General features: G+C 31.6%; 1 protein-coding gene across 1 annotated transcript; it reads right to left on the bottom strand.

Annotated features, from left to right (window-relative positions):
* Positions 1 to 3,087: 3,087 nt before the first annotated feature.
* Positions 3,088 to 22,001, bottom strand: nAChRalpha2 (nicotinic acetylcholine receptor alpha2; the record flags this gene model as incomplete). Its single annotated transcript, XM_088235253.1, has 4 exons — positions 3,088 to 3,613; positions 5,758 to 5,947; positions 7,933 to 8,509; positions 21,845 to 22,001. Coding segments are annotated over 4 exons (1,119 nt in total), but the record flags the coding sequence as incomplete, so codon positions are not given.
* Positions 22,002 to 22,493: the final 492 nt, after the last annotated feature.

Genomic DNA, 22,493 nt, shown 5'->3' with positions numbered 1-22,493 from the left:
TACAGGGAGTTTGATCCAGTCCTTGTCTACAAAAATCTTGACAAACTGTAAATATTGTTCAAAAGGTTTGTTCATTTATCGATAAACATTTTTCGGTAGTACTTAAAATGAAGGGAGTATTATTATAAAAGGTACAAACTATTACCTTTAATTGATAATGGTTATTTTCGGAAAATTAAAAAAAAACAAAACTAAATGTACAAATACGAAAAATTATTAGAAAGTGTAGAAAAGAAGCATAAAGTACCTAAATACATTTTTGTATCATATCTATAAAAAGTATTAAAAATTAACAATATGAAAAGTATTTAAAAAAATACTTACGAACATTTATGAATGAGATGCAAATTTAATAATGAATTGTGAGTGAATTAAGTCTTCGAAAAAAACATTCAAAGCCAGCTAAAAAGCTCAACTAAAGTTTGTAGAGATTTTTCGGTAAAGTGTTATTTTTTAACCAACTTACGAAGGTTTTGGAATTCTCTCAAAAGTCAAAGGCCAAACAAACACCAGTAAAACCAAATTTTTGTTTTCGTTTTCCTTAATAAATTATTTTTTTATAATAGTGGTTAGTACGCCAAATTTCACTTACATAATATTAAAATAATTATACAATTAACATAGAATCTGAATATCAATTTAATATTTTTAAATTGACGAAGCTTTTATCGTGTTACTAGAAGTATGTTTTGATAGTCGTTTTTTTACAAGTAAATAACGATTTAAAAAAAAAAAACACATTTGCAGATTTATTTTAAAGTACATGTAAGTCCCGATAAACCGCTTTTCAAGCAATTTGTCATTGGGTGCTCAAACATAACGATAGCTCAGTTTCATAGAACGACAAGGGAAAAATTTAAATTTTGAGTTACATTACCTGTTATATTAAATAAGCCATCTCTTTCAATTCTTATAACAATTATTGGTTTTCTTTAGCTTTACAAATGTTTTTATATGGAAATAATCTCTCAGCTCCATAACTAACTAAAACAAAGTATTAATTTGCATAATCAACTTTACACCTAAAACTAGTAACCATTGTCTTAATATTTCAAATAAATAAGTGATAGATATTTCATATATATTTCGCTTAAGGTGATATAAATAATTAGTTATAGCAAATCAATTTAGATGAGTCAAAACTTTGATCAGCAACTTCTCAAAACGAGTAATTTATAGTTAATAGTTTAATGCAACTGAACCATTGATAAGTTCATTATTTTGCTTAAATAGCTAAAGAAAACGGATACAAAAGCAAAAATTTCAATTTATGAGGTAGTAAAAATAATACGTTAGTAAAATAAGTACAATAATTGAAAAAATACATACATAAAAAATCCTTGGTTCATTAATCTCAAGTCAACAAAAATACGAATTAAAAAATAAATCAATTAAAAAGTAATGAAATTACTCATACTGTAATCCCGTTTTTAGTATGGAGACGAAGAGAGATTACTCTATTTGACCTTCTACACTAGATGCCTCATGTATTTTCTTGCTTAAGAATTATTTGATAAATCTACATGTGTATTTTGCACTACTATTTGTTAATAGTAAAAATCTCATTTTATCATCGGCATTAAATTGAACGATATAAAAAAATGTCTTGTGAAAATATTTTCTCAAAGATAAAATGTGAGATTGACCTGCTTTGACTCTGACCTGGTTGCTGAGAAGCCGGTTTCGCGTTTTAATGGGTTTCATTATTTTTATTTTTATATTTTCTGTTTATGTTCACCTACATGTTCTTCTAATAATTTTCGTTTATGTTTCATACGTTTGTTTATATATTTTATTTAACACGCACATTATAAAGTTACTTAAAGATTAGTTATGTAGATCTAAGTAATAAATATTTGTTTGGAATTCTAAAAGTTTTGCGATAATCCTACGGAGAACTTGTAATTATTGTTTCAAAACTTAATGGTTATTTAACTTTCATACTTTAAATTTGTAATGCCTACAATTTTGCTGCTTGTGGGTCATTGACAGTTGGTTAAAATCTAATTATTCAATACTTAACATTTTAAAAAATCATTTACAATTCAAGAAAAATATCCAAAGCAAATAATGAGGAGGTTGAGCGGTTTTTTTTCAATATATTTTTTATTTGTAAATATAATATCAATCTAAGTAAAAAAAAATAACAAAAATATTTTATTGTATCGCATTATCATCGCTACGATTTTTTAATGTTATTTAATTATTCCGCTTGTCACGTCACGAGTTGTCATCGGTGAGTTGAGCTGCCATTTTAAAGCAGAACCTAAATTAAATAAAATGGCTCCCTGGAAAACGAAAATCTATCACTGCATATACCAACGCAATAATTAATTGGTTATTGTTCACATGAACCTGTGGCGTTTCAAAATAGTTCGTTTTTATTAAAACCATTTAAATGATTTTTTTCACACATTTTCGAGAAACTTCGCTGTACTAATATGCTCTAATTTTTACCGCGCGCATAAAACATTCTTTATATCCACGTTCCCGTAGCACTGAACTTCCTCATTAAACATATAGTAAATTGTAACCAGATTGTAAATTTTAAATTCTAAATGAAAAATTATTAATTATCTAACTTAAAATGCATGTTTTACAACGAAATAAAAAGTAAGAACATTTTTTTTGAAATAATTAAGCTTAAAGAACCTACCGTTGTTAAGAACTTACTCATATATAAAAATATTTTTAAAAAATCAGAGAAATTCTTACATTGCAACAGTCTTAATAGGTTGATCTGATCAGACAGTATAATAAACCCACTATAATATAAAATCATTATAATTTCACTTTAAATGTAAAATTGGTAAAAAAATAAAAATATAAACGTATTATAACAAAGATGATAAACATTTTAGAGAAGGTAATATAAAAGTCTAGGCAACTACAGGGGTTATGACCTGTCATTGGCTGGTTTCAGTGACCACTTTACACACTGCATAACATTCACCATTCTGCCCATATTTGAACATCTATATTCCTTCAATTCTTTCATGCCATCTGTTGACTTAATAAACATCAACAGATGAAAGAATGGAAGAAATATAGATGTTTAAATAACGGCAGAATGGTAAATGTTACACAGTGTGTAAAGTGACTACTTTAACTAGCCAATGATAGGTCATAAGCCCTGTAGATGCCCAGACTTCTATATTACCTTCTCTAAAATTTGTTAATATTAACAGCTCTTCAGGGAGTTGAATCCAGTTCTTGTCTACAAAAATTTGGACAAACTAAAAATATTGTTGTTAAAAATATAAATTAATAATTTCTTGAAAACAATTTATTAATTATTAATACAATTTTAACAACAAAAAAAATAGACATAAAAACGATCTTAAAAGCTATATTAATTAATGTTAGATTCGCCTATAAGAAGTCATCGTTTTCCTCCTGTTTTTTTTAAAAGCAGCGCTTACACTCCGTCAGGTTCCGGCAGAAACTGTTGCTGAGCGACGGACGACAGAGCCATGTCGATGGGTTTGGTGTCATCATACAGAGCGGGAGCTTCACAAAGGATGACGAAAGTGCCGACGATTGACGCAATGGTAAATATCCATAGAAACAGTCGGTCCAGCACCATGGCGACGAAGCCCCAATCCTGATCTTCCTGTACGATCAAAAGAAATACATTACAAAAATTCAACTTTTGAAGGCATTCGAAAACATAACCTTAAATTTGATATTAAAACCGCGGGTAGATTTGTGAGTCATTGTCAGTAATTTAATCGTGAATCAATATATTTATTTATTTTTTTCCCCTTTTGCTAAATTAGATTTCAAAAGCCAAAATAGTAACGTATAACTTGACTATGTCGTCGGTGTACTAATATAACCCTCTAAATGCCAAAAAATGAGAAAAAAAGGTATTAACTCTTAAAAGACCGTGGTAAATAATTCCTTGGCGCGCGGTGATATAGCATCTATAATCCAAACTACCGACACATAGTTGAGATTTGTAATAATGTGTTTGTATTTGAAATTAATAATTCTCTGTACATCTATGGGAAAGGCAACATTGTGTATAAAGTATGTACATCACACTTAAATAACATTGTGAAATGTCTTTCTCGACACGGGTTTTCCCAGTAAGGGAAACATTTTTAATTAAATTATTTAATATAATTTAGTGAATTATTAAATATATCAAACACCGTGTTACCACAAGTAAAAGATGGAACATTCTAAAGTTTGAAAAAAAAAAACACGAAGAAATTCTATTTACTAATTCATTTTCCATAATTTATAAAAATAAACATAATTCGGTCTGTTATGGCAAAATAAATTAAAAATCAAAAACACGCTACTCATTTTACATTCTTGCATCCTCCGTCGTTGTCAATAAATGTATTTTTTTGAACTTCATCAACTGATAAAATCCTATAAATCCTCCGAGATTTAGTTTCAAAGTTATCATGCATAAACACTCAAAATTTTTTTGTGTTTTCTGATGAAAAACATTTATTCCATTTTCTATTTTTTTTTTTCGAAATCTCATATATTGAAACAATTAAAAGGAACTTAGACGGTTTAATGAGTATGTATTCAAAAATATGTTGGAAATTTTTTTTATGAAAAAAACATTCAAAGTGATTTTTTGGTCAATAATGCATTTAAATGGTTTAGTTAGTAGGTGGTACCAGTAAGTAGGTATATCGTAAATAAATAGACGTCTCTTAGCTCTGGCCAACAATTTCAACAGTACGCTCGCAAACGCATATTCGCAAACGTGTGGAAGGAGGTATTTGTGGCCGGCAAAGCTGACACCACCAATTGTTATATTTGGATAATTTATACAGCATCATTTTTGTGGAAATCCCCTCAAGGGCGCCGGTAAAATAAATAAATGTCCCAGCACATATTGCAGCTACAGAGCGCATAGACGGTCGGGATTCTAATCCCTCGTCTTCAATTATGATACATAGTAGCTAGATTACAGCACGTCTTGCAGCTACAAAGCGTATGAACAGTGAGAAATCTAGCCCTCATTTTATTATTTGTTTCATTTGGCAATGAATTTAAGGGTTTTAGTGATATTTTAAAAATCAAAATAAAATAAACAAATGTACAAAAATAGGAGTTAGATTACAAGAATTCTTGCAGCTTCTGAGCGCATGGATGGTTGGAATTCTAGAGCGCATTTACAAAATTGAGGTATTTGATAGTTTAAAAAAAATAAAATTATTTAATAAATTTCATAAAAAGTACATGTTTAAAAATAATTCTATACAGATCTACTTTTACATATCTAGTAAATGTTATCACGGTAACTCTCCAAAAAAAGAGACTAACTCTTGTGCTTGGAGAGTGACTTACACTGTTGTAGTTGTTTATTTGTAAGAGTTTACGTGATTTGAAATATACGAGTACATGAGAAAAAAGTAAAAACATCGGATGTATAAATAAAAAGCATAAAACAATAATACATTCATAGAAATTAAAATTTAATATAGTTTTTACACGTGTTCAAAAATTTCTTTAGAAATCTAGTAAATAAAATAAATACTGTATTTTTTTTTATTCATATATTATTTTATATATATATATATATTAGTTCATTGGGGAGATTATTGTAATTTATTACACCATTGAACACCAAGGTATTGATAATATTTACCTATTGAAGCTAGATTAACAATCGTCTTGCACCTACAAAGCGCATGAACGAGTGAAATTCAGGCAACTAAAAATATCCAGAGTGTAGTGTCGATTTTAGTGTTAATATGAAAAGACTGTATTTAAAAAGAAACAAACCGCATTGAACTCATCCTGTCTCTGCATATGGTGTTGGATGAACATTACGTTATGGATTGCCTTTTCAAGTTCAAAGGGATATTTCTTCCTTGGAGCCACGTCACTGAGAGACTCATCCAATCCTGACATAACACTTGGGAGGCCATTGTAGCCACCCAATCCTCCGAGAGCTCCTACCAAACCGCTAAATCTAAACAATGAACGAGGGAAAAAAATATGAGTAAAAATACAGGCATTACAATTGCCGCTTCGACTCAACGATACTTGCTATAAAAAAAAATAGAGTTTTTTAAATATTTTTAAATATATTTTTTAAAGTTAATCATCAGGCTTAAGTAAGCCCTAATAGATTGGCATTAACGAGTAATACTTAATTTAAATATTCTTAAAATCTACTTAAATTAACAAAGTGTATAATTAACAAAAGGTATGCACATAGCATAATCTAGGCGGAAATGGCTAGTGTGATATCGCGAGTCAGGAGAGAAAACACCGCTTGCTTCTTAAATGCCTGCCCTTGCTGTAGGAACACACTGACAGTATCGTTTAGTGAGATTTTGTTCACTGTTCTGAGGATCCTTAGCAGAAGGGAAAATAATCCGATGATAGTTTTATAATTTCCCACGGCAAAGACAGGATTAGTACGCAAGTTACGGCGAGGTACATTAAGGTTTATCTGAGCAAGGATATCATGGGCATTTATACAGTTAGATATTAATTTGTGCAAGAATATATAACGAAGTTGTATAGATGAAAGGCAAAAAATACCAGAAAAAAATTAAAAAAATGAGCATATTAATTTTATTTTAGTGATAATTGAAACTAGATCAATCAAATATCAAAATGTATTGAAACAAAGTAAAATTCACCATTCTGCCCATGTTTTCCCTTTCTGTTGCAACAAATTCAAATATAAATCACTCCCTAAGGAGGAGATCCAGACAGTCTGCAAGCATTTGGACATACTCAAAACATTGTAGAATCAACTACCTGTTAAAAGAACAAGTTTAAAAATTTAAAAATTGTTTTCAGGCGTTGCCTAGTATATGAATTGGTTCAGCCGGATAAATTTACCCACATAATAAAGGTTTCAGCTTAATAACTTTACAAAAGTTAACAGATGAAAGAGTTTACGAAATGTGGATGTTCAAACATAGGCAGAATAGTTAATGTTACACAGTTTGTAAAGTACAACTGTACAACTTCGTTATATATTCTTTATATATATATATATATATATATATATATATTATTTTTCTGTTGATTTAAATCATGCTCTTATTTTGTGTTATTTTTTTTTAATACTACTATATTTTACTATTATTTTGTTGATTTTAATGATACCACTATTTTGTTTATTTGATTATGTGTGCTTCTTAATTTGTATAATTATAATTATTTCTGAATATCTTTTTTGCATTGTATTCTTTGGAATTTGATTATTTATTACATTTACCTTTTTTTCTAGATTGTGATTCTATGTCATTATAATTTGATCTAATTAATTTTACTATGTATTTTTATGGTTATTTATTGTGCCTTGACACAAGCATAGCCTAAAAAGCCTTAATAAGTTCATAAATATTTAATTTTGTAATTTTGAATGAATAAATAAATACTACAAATGCTTCATTAAAGTGGCCACTTAAACTACCCAATGACAGGTTAAAATCCCTGTAAATGCTTAGACTTCCATATTCCCTTCTCAAAAATGTTTTCCCTCTTTGTTGCAACAAATTTAAATACAAATAGCTCCCTAGGAAGGAAATCCAGCCAGTCTGCAAGCATTTGGACATACTCAAAACATTATTGAATTAATTTTACGCAACGAGATTGAAAAGTTTTCATGATAATTTTACAATAAAACGTGGCGGTCAGCCCAATGATTTATATTCAAAACATGAGCGATAAACTATTATAACTTTGATATGTACACTGAATAGTAACCAAAACCGAGACGTTATTAATTTGGAAACCAGAACCAAAATTCAGCCAAAGTTAATTATAACTAGTTTTGATAATACGTCACTATTTATTACCAATAGAACCACAGGTGATTGGCGTTTGGGCGTGCACAGTTGGACCAATTGACACCACTGCATTTCCATTTAGCGGTCAACATTTGCTAATTAAATTCCATATCTGTTTTCATCAGGAAGACCACAAATCACTTACCGATTAGTTGCGGTTGTTGTGTGCAATCCATTACATCCGCCGGGCATGTGATGTCTAATGGAGTCTGGACTGGACGCACCGGAGTTGGACTGCGCTTGCGCGGCCGCCAAAGCAGCATTGAACTTGCTTTTGTTCTTCGCGTTTCTTCCAGGTATCTTGTCAGCTGCTAAATCCTTCAACAGATCCTTCGGCACCCTCATTAGCAACAGTTTTGGGAGTCTCTTTATAAAGAACTTTCGCACCCAAGGCGCCATCTTGTGGGTACTCGGTTTTCTGTAGTGCACATTGAGGATAATGATGGTAATGACAACGCTCAAGCCAACCAGCAACATCGTGAAGAGGAGGTATTTTCCCAGCAAGGGCAGAGCGAGGGAAGTTGATGGAATAATTTCGGATATGAGTAGGAAGAACATGGTCTGGGACAGGAGAATAGAAATACTGAGCGCAATCTTCTCTCCGGAGTCAGCGGGAAGGTAGAACACGAGGACGGAGAGATACGATATCCCAACACAGGGCACTATCAGGTTGACAGTATAGAAAAGAGTTTTGCGACGGAGAGTAATGTTGAAAAAAATATCTGAAAAGAAAAAAACAATAACAATGATTATTGGACATTTTTATTTACACGCTTGTAACAATGTACACATAATTTCTCATTTGCGCTAACTTTATGCTACATATAGTCGACTTAAATTAAATGTATTTATATCTTAAGTCTTCCCATACTTTTGGAAGCACTACGTCAACTATTGATGAAATGTTTTTATTTATTTATTTATATATACGCCCATTGGGCATTTTTATGGACACATTTATACATAGAAAATTATTATAACAAAATAAGATAGACTCAATGGTTTAAAGTAGACTTTGTGGGAGTGGAAGCGGGAGAGAGGTGTTTATAATTGAATTTGATTCAGTGATCGTTTGAAAGAAGACAACTTGTTATCAAAGAAATCAAGACTGGTATGTTTGTTGGCAGACCTAAGAATTTTGGGCATAGGGGAATGAAAATCATAGTTAGTTCTATGGTTATCGGTATAAAAGAGTAAGTTTTGTCTGAGGTTTCTAGTTGGGATATTTAATTTTACTAAGCTCAGTAGTTCAGGCGCATCAAAGAGAGTGTTGAGAATTTTAAATACGACTATAAGGTCGGATTTATTTCGACGGTCTTGAAGAGAAGATATATTCAAAGTAGTTTCTAACTCATTATACGTGTACAGGTCTCTGGATAAGCTCAACCTCCAGCCTACCTTTCTTAAAAATTGATGTTGAACTGATTCAATATTTTTGATGTGAACATCATAATATGGAGACCAGATAACAGAGGAATACTCTAGGTGCGGGCGAACTAGGGAACAGAAGAGAGTTTTAAGGGTATTGATATTTTTGAAGTCAGCTGTGCTTCTGTTAATGAACCTACTATTTTTAGTATTTTATTCAATATTTTTAGTATTATTATTATTATTATTACTAGCAGATTAAAAAATATCACACCAATAAGGACACTATATTGCTCCCCGGTTAGAAGTCGTTTAGAATATATTTCTCCAGTCTGGTCGCCCTATGAAAGTGTACATTCTTATTTACTTGAGAGTGTCTAAAAAATGTCTACAATATATTAATTTCTAACTCCATAATCCAGCTACTTTATTTCATAATAATTAATCTTTGGCAAATCTTTTAAAACTTTTCGATGAAAGAATTCCAATAGGCCTAATATTACTTTATAAAGTGATTTATTGACTGTCCAGATTTGCTGGAGTTCGTGTGTTTCCGTGTACCTGGTCGACATACCCACCACTTTTTTGTTCTGCAAGTTCTAAGACCAACTATCACATGCACTCGCCTATCCCTAGACTCCACAGATATGGTAATCAGTATGAAGACAAGGCTGATATTATATTTGTTTCTGGACTTGATAGTTATAAAACGAGTCGGATTTCTTTTTTTCTCTCGGCATAAAATTCTTAAACTTTGAGCCACGTTTAAAAATGTTTTTCTATTATGTTTTTTTACAATTATGCATAAATATCGTTAGTATTTTTGGCTACTTATGTGTATTTACTTATAACTATTGTTCATTTATTATTATGGTTCACAAACAATAAACAATACATTTGACATTGGTATAATAATTACAAATTGTTATTTTAGATATTGTTTATCAATTATTTGTGAACACACCATTTATTTGTTACTATTGTCTTGCAATTTTATAATGTATTTATATATGTACAAATGGGATTTTTTTATTCATATTTATGTTCAAAGTATATGTAAAAGGCAATTTATGCCGTTTATGTAAAAATAAATATTATTATAATGTAACAAAATGTACAGTCATTCAACATCCAATCATTATTTTTGAAAGCCTTCACTAGAACCCAAAGATTTTTTCTCTACAAAATGAGTGACTAGCACCTTCTACAAACATCGAGTGTTAAGGATATTGGCGTTAGATTTGTGAGCACCCTGACATATCATGATCAAATAAAGGCAATCAGTGGTAAAGCATTGAAGATGTTAGGATTCCTTCTGCGTACTACTAGAGTTTTCGACAATACCCGCGTACTGAGAACTCTTTACAACTCTTCGGTGCGAAGTAAACTCGCGAGTGGCTAGATAATTTGGGAGCCTCGTGAACTAAAGAACACTTTTATGATACAGAAAATTCAAAAGAAGTTTCTGGGATATCTCTACATGAGAGAGTGCGAGCATTATCCCTGGCGCTACTCGAGCGAATTTCTCCAGGGTATGCTTGGCTACAACAGCTTAGAGACTAGAAGTAATGTGTATTTGACCATACATTTTTATTGATTGCTGTGGGGTATGGTTAATGATTCTGAGATTATGATGAGCATTGGTTTGTATGTTCTTAGACAGCGTTAGCAAAGATTGTTTCATATTTCAATATATAGGACGAACCGGCCGATGGATTTGCTTGTTGGAAGGGCTACCGCTATGCTGAACACCATCGCTCTGGATGTTTATCTATTCCACGTATCCGAAGGAGTTTTCCGGAGCAGAAATATATTACTATATTGATTCTATTACTATTTTGACAAAAGTCTCTTTATGTATTTTTAAAAATAGTATGTACGTCTTCAATTTGAGTTTTTTACGTCTTTTATTATGATAATCTGTGTTTTATAAAGAAAATTGACACAGATTATAAAATAAAAAGATTTCTTATTTAAATTTATTTCAACAGAGAGGGAAAAATTTTTGAGAAGGGAATATGGAAGTCAAGGCATTTACAGGGCTTATGACCTGTCATTGGCTGGTTTAAGTGGCCACTTTACACACTGTGTAACATTCACCATTCTGCCCAAGTTTGAACATCCACATTTCCTCAACTCTTCCATCTGTTGACTTTTGTGAAGTAAAAGAGCTGAAACCTTTATCACGTGGGTGAGATTCATCCGGCTGAACCAAATCACCTACTAGGCAACGCCTGAAAACGTTCAAACTTGGGCAGAATGGTGAATGTTACACAGTGTGTAAAGTGGCCACTTAAACCAGCCAATGACAGGTCATAAGCCCTGTAAATGCCTTGACTTCCATATTCCCTTCTCAAAAATTTTTCCCTCTCTGTTGAAATAAATTTAAATATGATCAACTCCCTAGGGACGAAATCCAGCCAGTCTGCAAGCATTTGGACATAATCAAACATTGTTGAATTACTACCTGGTAAAAGAAGAAGTATAAAAATTGAAAAATTGTTTTCAGGCGTTGCCTAGTAGGTGATTTGGTTCAGCCGGATGAATCTCACCCACGTGATAAAGGTTTCAGCTCTTTTACTTCACAAAAGTCAACAGATGGAAGAGTTGAGGAAATGTGGATGTTCAAACTTGGGCAGAATGGTGAATGTTACACAGTGTGTAAAGTGGCCACTTAAACCAGCCAATGACAGGTCATAAGCCCTGTAAATGCCTTGACTTCCATATTCCCTTCTCAAAAATTTTTCCCTCTCTGTTGAAATAAATTTAAATATGAACAACTCCCTAGGGACGAAATCCAGCCAGTCTGCAAGCATTTGGACATAATCAAATATTGTTAAAAAGATTTCAATTAAAATCGTACCATTATCTCAGGTTTACAACGATATGTTTTGTATTGTGTCGAGTTTCGTATTCAATTCGAGAACTTAATAATTTCATATGCACAATCTAGTAGATAAATACATATTTGGTTTGTAGAGCGAACAATTCAAGCTGAGAATTATTATAGGATATATGTCGTACGTAATAATTAATCGTCTCTCGATTCCGGTATAAGCTGAACGAGAATGTTTGAGCGGATTTCATATTAATGATTCCACAATATGCACCGCGAGTATATCTCGAAGGAATCTCTTGAGACACAAGTGACTGATTGTTTTACTTCAGCACTTGCACATTCTGGAATATTCTAGACATTTTAATTTCAAACTTTACAAGTCGCCCCTGAAGGAGAAAGGTCTGCAGGAATTAGCATTTCGTACAATCCACAGTTCTTACTTTCTTGCTTCTAGTCGTTAGAGTTAATCGAAATGAGAATTATCAAATTGTCTCAGTGGAATTTCGAGTAGTACAAGAGACGCGAACGCCAGAACATTGCATGTACGTATCTCAGAAGATAAGACAGTAGAAGTTATTAAGGTTTCAGTCACGTATACCTCGTTGTATTAAGATAAGAAATGTGTTAATGAAGCTAAAAGGTCCTCCGTAAGTCCTTCGACAAACTACTTATTTTCGATATTCCGCCTGATAATCCGAACCTTTTCATTACAGGCGTTCTAGAAAGCACCAATTATGGGAACAAACGGTTCATAATACGGTAAAATAGGTTCTTGTGAAGCAAGATGCTATCTTTTTACATAAAGATGTTCGCTTTACAAATGTTTACTTGGCGAGAATTTCGCAGGAGGTTATCTGATCGATAGAAAGAGGATTAACAATATTTTTATCCATTTCTCATCAGTTATCTCATTTCCCACTCCGAGAATATTAAGTTGTGATAAAACTCAAATAACGTCTTTTTCCAAATCGATAAAAATATATGATAACGAATTGGGAAACGAAATACTCAAAGAAAAAAATAAACCGCTTGTAAAAGTAAGTTTTTCACAAGTTTACTTGTACGATTGTTAAGGGCGATCAAAACTTTTAACCGTTTGGAAGTTGCTTTTCGGAGACATTTTTTGCTGTTATATTTTTAAAGAAAAATAACCTCTTTCAACTTTGAGAAACTTTTCTACGGGTTTTTATGACGAACAAGAAATAATGTACAATGGAATTCCCGAATTTATTTACTCGATAATTTACTTAATACATTTGGCCCGTTGCAAAGCTCGAATTTCTGAGTAAATTTGACTGTCGCGTCGCATTAAATATTTTACTAAGTAGACGTTCTTAGTGTGGTGAACTTAAGTATTGAAACAAGATGGATACTAAACATAAATAAAAATAATATTAACCTTCTAGTACTTAATATAAATGTTATTTTATAATAAGTACCTACTACTTCTATTACTACCGTCACGCCATTTTCTTGTAGAGGTAGGCAGGGAAGATAGACCGCCACACACATCTACCACATCTATACGTCTTGTCATTACATGCCTTTCAGTTGCGTCTACTTTTGACATGACCAGACTTGAGATTTACGTTGATTTGATCATGCCACGTCTTCCTTGGTCGACCTCGTTCTGTGTTACCATTCATTCTCGCCCTATTTCTCTGTTTTACCATACTTTTGTCATCCATTCTTTCTTTATTTTTTTTATTTTTTTTTTTTTTATTTTCTTTTATTCAGGAAACATACAGTACAGTTACAAAGTTTAATATTTTACACAATTGGACTTAATTCTAATGGACCAGTGAAGTTTCCATATTAAAAAGCAATTAAATCTAATGTTAATTATGAAAGTATAAAAAAGAGAAGGAAAAAGAAAACATAAATGAAAGTTGTTTAAAAATTTAAATTTAAGTGAAAAAAAATATATATTTTAAGGTTTGTAGTTTGTAGTGAGTATTTACTAATGGAAATAATATTAAAAATGGAGAAAACTTGTAAGAGTAATTAAGAATTAAGAATGGAAATAAAGAATGAAAAACATACTCAGATGTAAAAATAAAATAAAATAGTAATAACATTTTTTTTTAAAAAAGGAAAAACATAAACACATATTTATTTTAAGGGATTCAAAGAAACGATGAGAAGAATCTTTAAGTGAAATATAAGAAAATAAATTTAAATTTAGGTCAATTTAAAAAACATCTTCAAAATTAATGACACATTATAGTAAGAGCAGCAATATATTGATTTTATTAACATATATAATATAAGTAATTAAAAGTAGTTTAAAAGTATAACAAGTATAAAAACATGCCAATGGCAGCAGAGAAAAAAGAAAAAATAAAGAAGGAATAACAAGTATGGCAAGTAATCATTTAAAATTTGAAAAAGCAATATAAGGAGAAGATTTTAAACCAAGAGAAGTCGATAAAATTTCATTAAAGCGATTTTAGAAGTAATACAAAATTTCAAAAGAGAAATTTAATTTATAATAATAATATGAATGTATGTAATTTGAGTGATATAAGAGAAAAAGGGACCAACCGGAGTTTTATTCAAAAGTTTTCAATACACTATTTTTAAATAATTGTAATCCTGTATGATATATATCTATATGGTTAAAAAAGCTGTTAAAAGTGGAACACGATCTGTGTAAAAACGAATTCTGGCAATAGTTCGTATTGACACTAGGTATTCTAAAGGTTGGGTGATTTCGTAGGGCACGTGATGGACAGTTAATTTGAATTTTATTTAGGAGCTGGGACGAATCAGCTAGACTGTTAATAATTTTATAGAGGAATGTGAGGTCCATTAATGTTCTCCTTTTTTCGAGGTTAATCAGTTTGTGAAAACGTCCAGATAAGTCATGATTTGGAAATATAAGAGAGCATCGGAAATTCAAATGTTTTAAAAATTTGTTTTGTACTTTCTCCAGCCTGTCAATATAAGTAATGTATTGTGGATTCCAAACGATAGACGCAAATTCAAGATGGGTTCTTACATAACTATAATAAAGATTTTTTATTGTTAGATCATTTTTAAAAGGCTTAGATACTCGTATAATAAAACCTAACATTTTATATGCTTTTTCAATAATTTTATCAATATGTGATTGAAATGTCATTTTTGAGTCCAGAACTACACCTAGATCTCGTATTTCTTGGACACGGTGCAAGACTGTACCCGATAGAGAATACGAATAATCTATCGGATTTTTTATTCTCGTAAAGGTAATTGTTTTGCATTTAAGCGGATTTAATATGAGCTGATTATTTACACAGTAAGTAGAGAAGTTTTCAAGATCTTCTTGCATATCAAGACAATCTTGTAGGGAAGTAACTTTCTTGTATATTTTTGTGTCATCGGCAAATATTTTGTATTCGGAAAATTTAAAGACGTTACCCATATCATTAATATAAAGAATAAACAATAATGGACCCAAGTGGGATCCCTGGGGTACACCGGAATAGCATTGTTTAAATGAAGACTGATAGTTTAATAGTGCAACTGATTGGAGGCGATACTTTAAATAAGATTCAATCCAGCGTAGTAGATTACCGTGAAAGCCATAACATTTTAATTTGTGAAGAAGGATTTTGTGACTGATTTTATCAAAAGCCTTGCTAAAATCTGTATACTGAGCGTCGACCTGATGTCGGCTGCCCATTACGTTTAGAACCCTATCTGTAAATTCAGCAAGATTAGTAGAAACATTTCGCATTTTAAAGAAACCGTGTTGGTTTGGATCAATGAAGTGCTTCACCGCTGGAGAAATTTGTTCAGTGATGATTTTTTCCATTAATTTGCTAAAAATTGAAATTTTAGATATGGGTCTATAATTTTCAATATTGTGTAGATCACCAGTTTTATGGACAGGAGTAACGTGAGATTTCTTCCAGCACATTGGAAATTTACCTTCTTTTAATGATAGGTTATAAAGATATGACAACGGACATGCCAATTGCGTTGCACATCTTTTTATGAAAAACGTAGGAAATCCGTCAGGTCCTGCTCCTTTTGAAGGATCTAGATCATTTAAATATTTAAGAACTAATTTAGAATTAAATGTTACAGTTTGAATGTCAATGACATTTCTAGAGTCCACAATAGGTAAATCAATGTCGTTATTAATAAAAACAGACTGAAAGAAGGTAGAAAATAACTCGCAACTGCTTTGCACGTTATCACTCTTTGTATCATGAAGAAACATTTCAGTTGGATAATAACTTAGCGATTTTTTCGATTTAACGAATGACCAAAATTGTTTAGGATTTTTCTGAATAGCTAATTCAGTTTGATCAATGTATTGGTCATAACAATTTTTGGCTTCTTGTTTCTGGCGTGAACGGAGAAGAGAAAATGTTTTATAGTCTGCAAGGTTTTTATAAGTTTTCCATTTTTTATGGTATTTAAGTTTTTCATTTATTATTTTTATTAGTGATGCGGAATACCAATTTGGAAATTTTTCACAAGATTTCACCGTCTTAGTTGGTACAAATAAAGTCACTGCATCATTAAGTATGGAGTAAAATACTGATGTCGCTTTTTCTATATCTAGTCCCTCAAATTTATCGTTCCAATTTACTTCCGAGAGTAGTTCATTTATTGCTATATAATTTGCCGAATGATATGAAAATTTAAGTCTAGAACCACTTTTTGCGTCATTTGATTCTATTCTTGCAGTGATATCAATACAAAGTGATTTGTGATGAACATCTTCTGTAACGAGAGGATCGTCGCAGGTTATTACATTGCACAGGTCACTGTTACTTAAAATGAGATCAAGTATGCGATTATTACTATTATTTTGGGAATTAAATTGCTTGAGATTCAAAAAGTTTATTTTATCAATTAAATTAGTGCTAAGTGAATCGTTAAATTCACACGGAGAAAGGTAATTAACCTCAGAATTAGATTTCCAATTTATATTAGGTACATTATAGTCTCCTAGTAGAATGAATAAATCATCAGGATATTTGTACATAATACTAGAAACATTCTCAAAGTGGCGTTTTATATCTTCAAGATGATAACGACAGTGGGGTAAGTATGTAGAACATATGAATATATTATGTTTGGAATAAGTTGGAATTGAAACCCATAAATCTTCATTTATAGTTGACCAATTTAAATGACTGTCTGGAAAAAGAATCTTTCGGACAGCTATAATCACGCCGCCACCAAATTTTTGACCTGTTTCTGCATAATTTCTATCTCTCCTAAAAACGGTATACCTATCATCAAATATTTCTCGGTTGCTGATGCTACTGCATAGCCATGTTTCTGTCAGTACTATCACATCATATTCATTATTTAAAATTGAGTTGAAAAGAAGATTAGTTTTAGTTCGTAGTCCACGAACATTTTGGTAATATAATTTTAGAGTCGTGCCCTTTGAGATTCAAAATAATAGTGTAGAACAAAAAATTGAAAAGAAATCAAGATGACCTTTTCAGTTAGGAATAGTAATATTATACAAAATATGAGAATCAATAAAAATAATAAGGTTGTAATCACTTCGTTATGAGGAATAATTCGAAATGTTCCACATAGGTGCATGAAGTATGAGTATTGGATATAAAAAATAATTAATAAAGTGAAAGTATAAGTGTGATGAACACTATCATTATCGTTTGACAATAATAATATACAAAATATGATAATGAAATTAATCAAGAATGAGGATCCATGTATAACATTATATTTTTGGAAAAAAGAGGGGAATTTCCTTTTTATAGTTTTATTTTCTCCATATCTGAAGATTTCGTAATTAAATGTAATGGAGAAGTATCGTTTAGTCGAATAAATATTTTGGAATTTTTTACCCAACAAAATTTTATGTTTTTTTCTCTTGAAAACGTTTTCGCTTCCTTCAATAATTGTTGGTTAATAGGGGTCAGATGGTCAGAAAAGTAAATTTTACGTTGTTCACCAGAGATGTTAAGATCCGAGGTAGTTATTCCTTTCTTGGCTTTAACACCTGATAGAAGATCTTCCTTTAAATATCTTTTTGTTAGTTTTAATAGAATATTTCTTGGTTTATTTCTTCTAGTTTCTCCATCTGAATCGAGTTTTTTAGGGCTGATTCTAGTGACAAAGTCTATGTCTGATTTTAGTAGACTGCAACCGATGACTTCGCTTATTTTTGTAGTTAGGTTGATAAGGTTTTCTTTAACATTTTCGGGTATTCCACTAATTATTATGTTATTTTGTCGAGAAAATTGGTCTCTATTGTTGGCTTCCACTTCAATCTTAGTAATTTTATTTCTTAGGTATGCGATTTCTTCCTCAAGTGTATCCACTTTAGTGATTTTTATTTCAAACTGGGAGATTTTCTTTGTTAATTCTGTCATTTCATCACTCATTTGGTTCATGGAACACTTAATCAGTGACATTTCTGATTTAAGTTCGTTTTTTAGTTCATCGAATTTAGTTTCAATAAGATGTAGAATATCAGAGTGAAAATTTCTATTGTCTGTTTGATTTTGCGTTGTAAAGGGTTGGTTTAATTCCTTATTGATCACTTGCGGACTAGATGATCTAGAACGCGGGTCTTGCACTTTACACGATTCACATTTCCAGTTAGAGCGTGATATTTGTGACATTCTTTTAAATATAGTTGATGAGGTACCTACACATGTGTAGTGAACACTTAAGTAACATCTTGAACATTTAAGTGTTTTAGTTGGGCTTATGGTTTTTGAGCATACATTGCAGTTAATATTCATGATATTCATTATATTACTCTTCACTTATGCGTTTATAAATAAATAATATATGTCTAAATAATGCATGCAATAAATGCAATAAATAAACAAATAACCAACTTTTAGCTCAATTCTTAGTTTTGTTGGTGTCAGCTAAAATATTTTAGATTGGTTAAGATCAATTTGATGAACGCAGAGACATCTGTCAACAATAGTAAATACTAAATATTTAATATTATTGAGTTAAGTTAATTGTTGATAAAAGGTGTAAGTCCATGATGAGTTGTCAAAAAAAGACGAAATTAAGTCGAGCAGTGGATTCGAACTCAGGTTTGACGATCAGGTATGAGCGCCTCTGTCAATGTAGCTACAGGCCACTAACCGGCATGTGTCAAATTACGTGTATTTAAAGTACATAAGTGTTATTGATATATTTTTACGGTTTTTATCTTCCCTTTATTCTTTAAAACACTGCAATTCAGCACATTATCCGTAATTTGATGAGACGTCTTTAGATTTATCTTTCTTCACTGCACTAACTTGTTTTTCAATAAGTTTTAAAGTAACAAAGACAATACAGTACTGAAATGTCACAACACTCGAACATCACAAAAGTATAATAGAAAAAATCGATTTTGTTCATAAAACACTTCACAAAATGAGATTATAGATAATTGAGAAGTAAAGAAACAAGTTCAATCACGTGAACTGTACTATGCTTAGTTAAATAGTGCGTTAAAACTTTGCTTTTTATTAAATATTGCTAAGGATACAGCGTTTGACAGTTGTACGTTAACCGTGTTTACGTGAATGTGGTGAAGAATTATGACCTATTCGTGGTCTTTCTTAATCATATTAATATTATAGGTGTCTCAAATTTGCACTCTCGCCGGATTTCATCATTCGTAACCCTGTCATACATTGCCTTCCTACGCATTCTCGAGAAGAGATCGCATTACGGTCGCGGATACTCTGCTTTCATTTCATCCTTCCTCTGCCAGCTCCATGTTGCCTTTCCGTATATAAGTGCAGGGACTAAAATTTCGTTGTCCACTGCCAGTCTAACTTCCAATAACCTAACTCTAACGTCTCCTGGCTCTTGCTAGAACATATAGAACATGCTCGACGGATGAACTCCCGGTTCTAAGGGGCTTGTTGTCTTTGGATCTGGAAGTCAAACGACAATCCGCGAATTTTCAATTAAAAATAAAGCGTTCCTCTGTTATTGGTGACGTCCATCTACTCCTAACTGAAGGAAACTCTCAATTGAATTTTAAAAAAAACTTTGAATGCTCTTCTTGATGCTTGGCAATCGCGATGAGAATCATCTCCTTCAACGAGAATCAGCTCTCTTTTTTTCCCTTTAATCCGTCAGCGCTTAAAATTTTCTTGTATGAATACGTAGTTTATCTCACTAGCTTGATCACAAATAACTATCGACGTGCTAATACGCGACGTGATAACAATTTTTCACCATGGTTGTTCATCGTATTCACGATCACAATGCAACATCCGTGAACACCTAATATTCAATGTCAATATATTTACGTTTTGCGTCGTATAATCCTGCTGCGCAATCAAATATTTGAATTTTACTGGTGTAAATATGGAAAATGTTCCAAAACTGCTATTTTTATTTATTTATTTATTATTAATCATGCTATTTATTTCATTTAAGAATTTCGGCGAATTATCCATGTCCAATCAGTTTAATCCCAGTCAGTGAAGAATTTGCTTCCCTCTTATCTCAATCCAATGAAATGAATTTAATGTAATTCTGGATTACCTTCTTTCAGCATAAATATGCTAAGGCTACCAGATTACAGAGAGCTCCTTCGGGCAGCTTTTCTCGTCTGGCAACAAGCAATGTTTCAGTGTTTGTGAGCACCGCCAAGGAGACTTATGTCCTCAGATGCAGTTGTGGGTTAACTGCCAGTCTTGCTTCTATACCGAGTACCGATACATTATAGGTAATAGAGAAACGAAATAAAGTATGAATATTTTTAAAATATAAAGATAATTTAAATTAGAAATATTAAATAAAGATGCCGTGGCGCTGTTGGAAAGACAGCTAACTGTGAAACTAGCGTCGCGGGTTCGATTCCCGCCAGTTACAAAAAAAATCCTAGAAAGATTTTTTCTTAATAGGTCATGGTGTTATGGTAATTTTTTATACCTTTTTTCCATATCCTATTTCCCACCTGCTGACAAGTCTCTAAAGAAGAAGCTTAGCGGGTTATTCTATTAAAAAACATATATATAAATATATATATTATTTTTAAAAAGGCAGAAACGTTTCTATGAATATCGTTTGAATAAATTTATGTAAAACCGTTAAAAATGTATTTTGATAGGATTCATGTTGTTGAAACAGGTAGAAATAAAATATAAACCATTTAAAAAAAACCATTATAAAAATATATATATACGAATAAACGCTAAGTGTCGAATAATTGAAAAAAAAAAATTCTTACAATTTCAAATAATAATCTATCTAATAAGTTATCAAATACTGACGAGTCAAAAAAAAAATACTACTTATTAGTAGCATTGAAAATATTTTTTAATTTATAATTTTGAATATGTTTCTTTTTTGGGTGATACCGTGTGTGTTCGATTTGTTCTGACGTTTCGGCTAAGATTGCAGGAGTCATCTTCAGGATAAACTGAGTGTCAGTGTCCTGTAATGATAGCCGAAACGTCGGCAAAAATCCAACACACACGGTATCACCCAAAAAACAAAATAATAACAAAATAAGAAACATATTGATAACAGTGACCGTGAAAACCTTCGCACCTATATATAATTTTGAATTCCCGTGAAAACGGTCATTGCATTGGCCACGCCAATGCAAATTTTTATAGGAAATCGTTATGAATCTTAACGTCAAAATTATCAACGCAAAAGATGTAGCGTTTTTCTAGGGACATATTTAAGAAATATATATATTTTCTAAAGTTATTTATGAAAAAATTTTTCCACGATATCCATATTGATTTTGAAAATACAATTAACTTATCCCAATCCATTTCATATATCTTGATCGGTATTCGTATTATGTGAAATTTCCCCATTGTATAAAGAACGACCAAGCAAGGTTTCGGAAATACTCGAAGTAAGTTAAGATAAAAGGATTTATTACCAGGATATGGTTCTTGACAGCAAGGATAGTATTTTTCATGCCTCTCCGCCGGAACTCCGAGGATGTCCCACTCAACTGAAGGATAATATTCCCTTAACTCTATACCCACTTCAACTTTGTTGTCCCCTGGCTTCTGGTTTATGTGCTTCAAATCAATCTGTGGAATAAAAAAAACATCACCATTAGTATCTTTTATTGGCGGAACCCCATTGGTCGAATTTTTAATAGAACTATTTAAGAACTGATTCATTAGTTAAAATTAGTTTTCTTGTATTGGTAACACCGAAAACGCGCCTATGTTCGGGTACATTTAAATGTTGTAAATAGAAGCGCAAATGGCGTTCTGGTCTCTCTCTTCGCAAACTTCTCTACCAGTCTAAAGTTCTTTGATTTTAATATTGGCTCTGGCAAAGTAAGTCACCATTTTTATTATGTTTAAACCAGAGTTATTATTAAAGTAATTAAGTAAACTTTGTAAAGTAACATGTCGTGCAATAAACTTCAAGAGTTTGGAACAGATAGGCGGCGTTTTTATTTTAGCAAATTACACATACAGCCCGCACTCCAACAACCCTTCTCCACAATAAAAAATAAAAATTTACTGAAATGTTACTATTGTTTGCATGTTGTAATATTTTTGTAGGATAAG

The sequence above is a fragment of the Micrasema longulum genome, unplaced genomic scaffold (assembly GCF_059751315.1).
Source record: "Micrasema longulum isolate JH-2025_06_02 unplaced genomic scaffold, ASM5975131v1 h1tg001346l, whole genome shotgun sequence".
Lineage (NCBI taxonomy): Eukaryota > Metazoa > Arthropoda > Insecta > Trichoptera > Brachycentridae > Micrasema > Micrasema longulum.
This window is presented reverse-complemented; position numbering and strand designations above follow the sequence as displayed.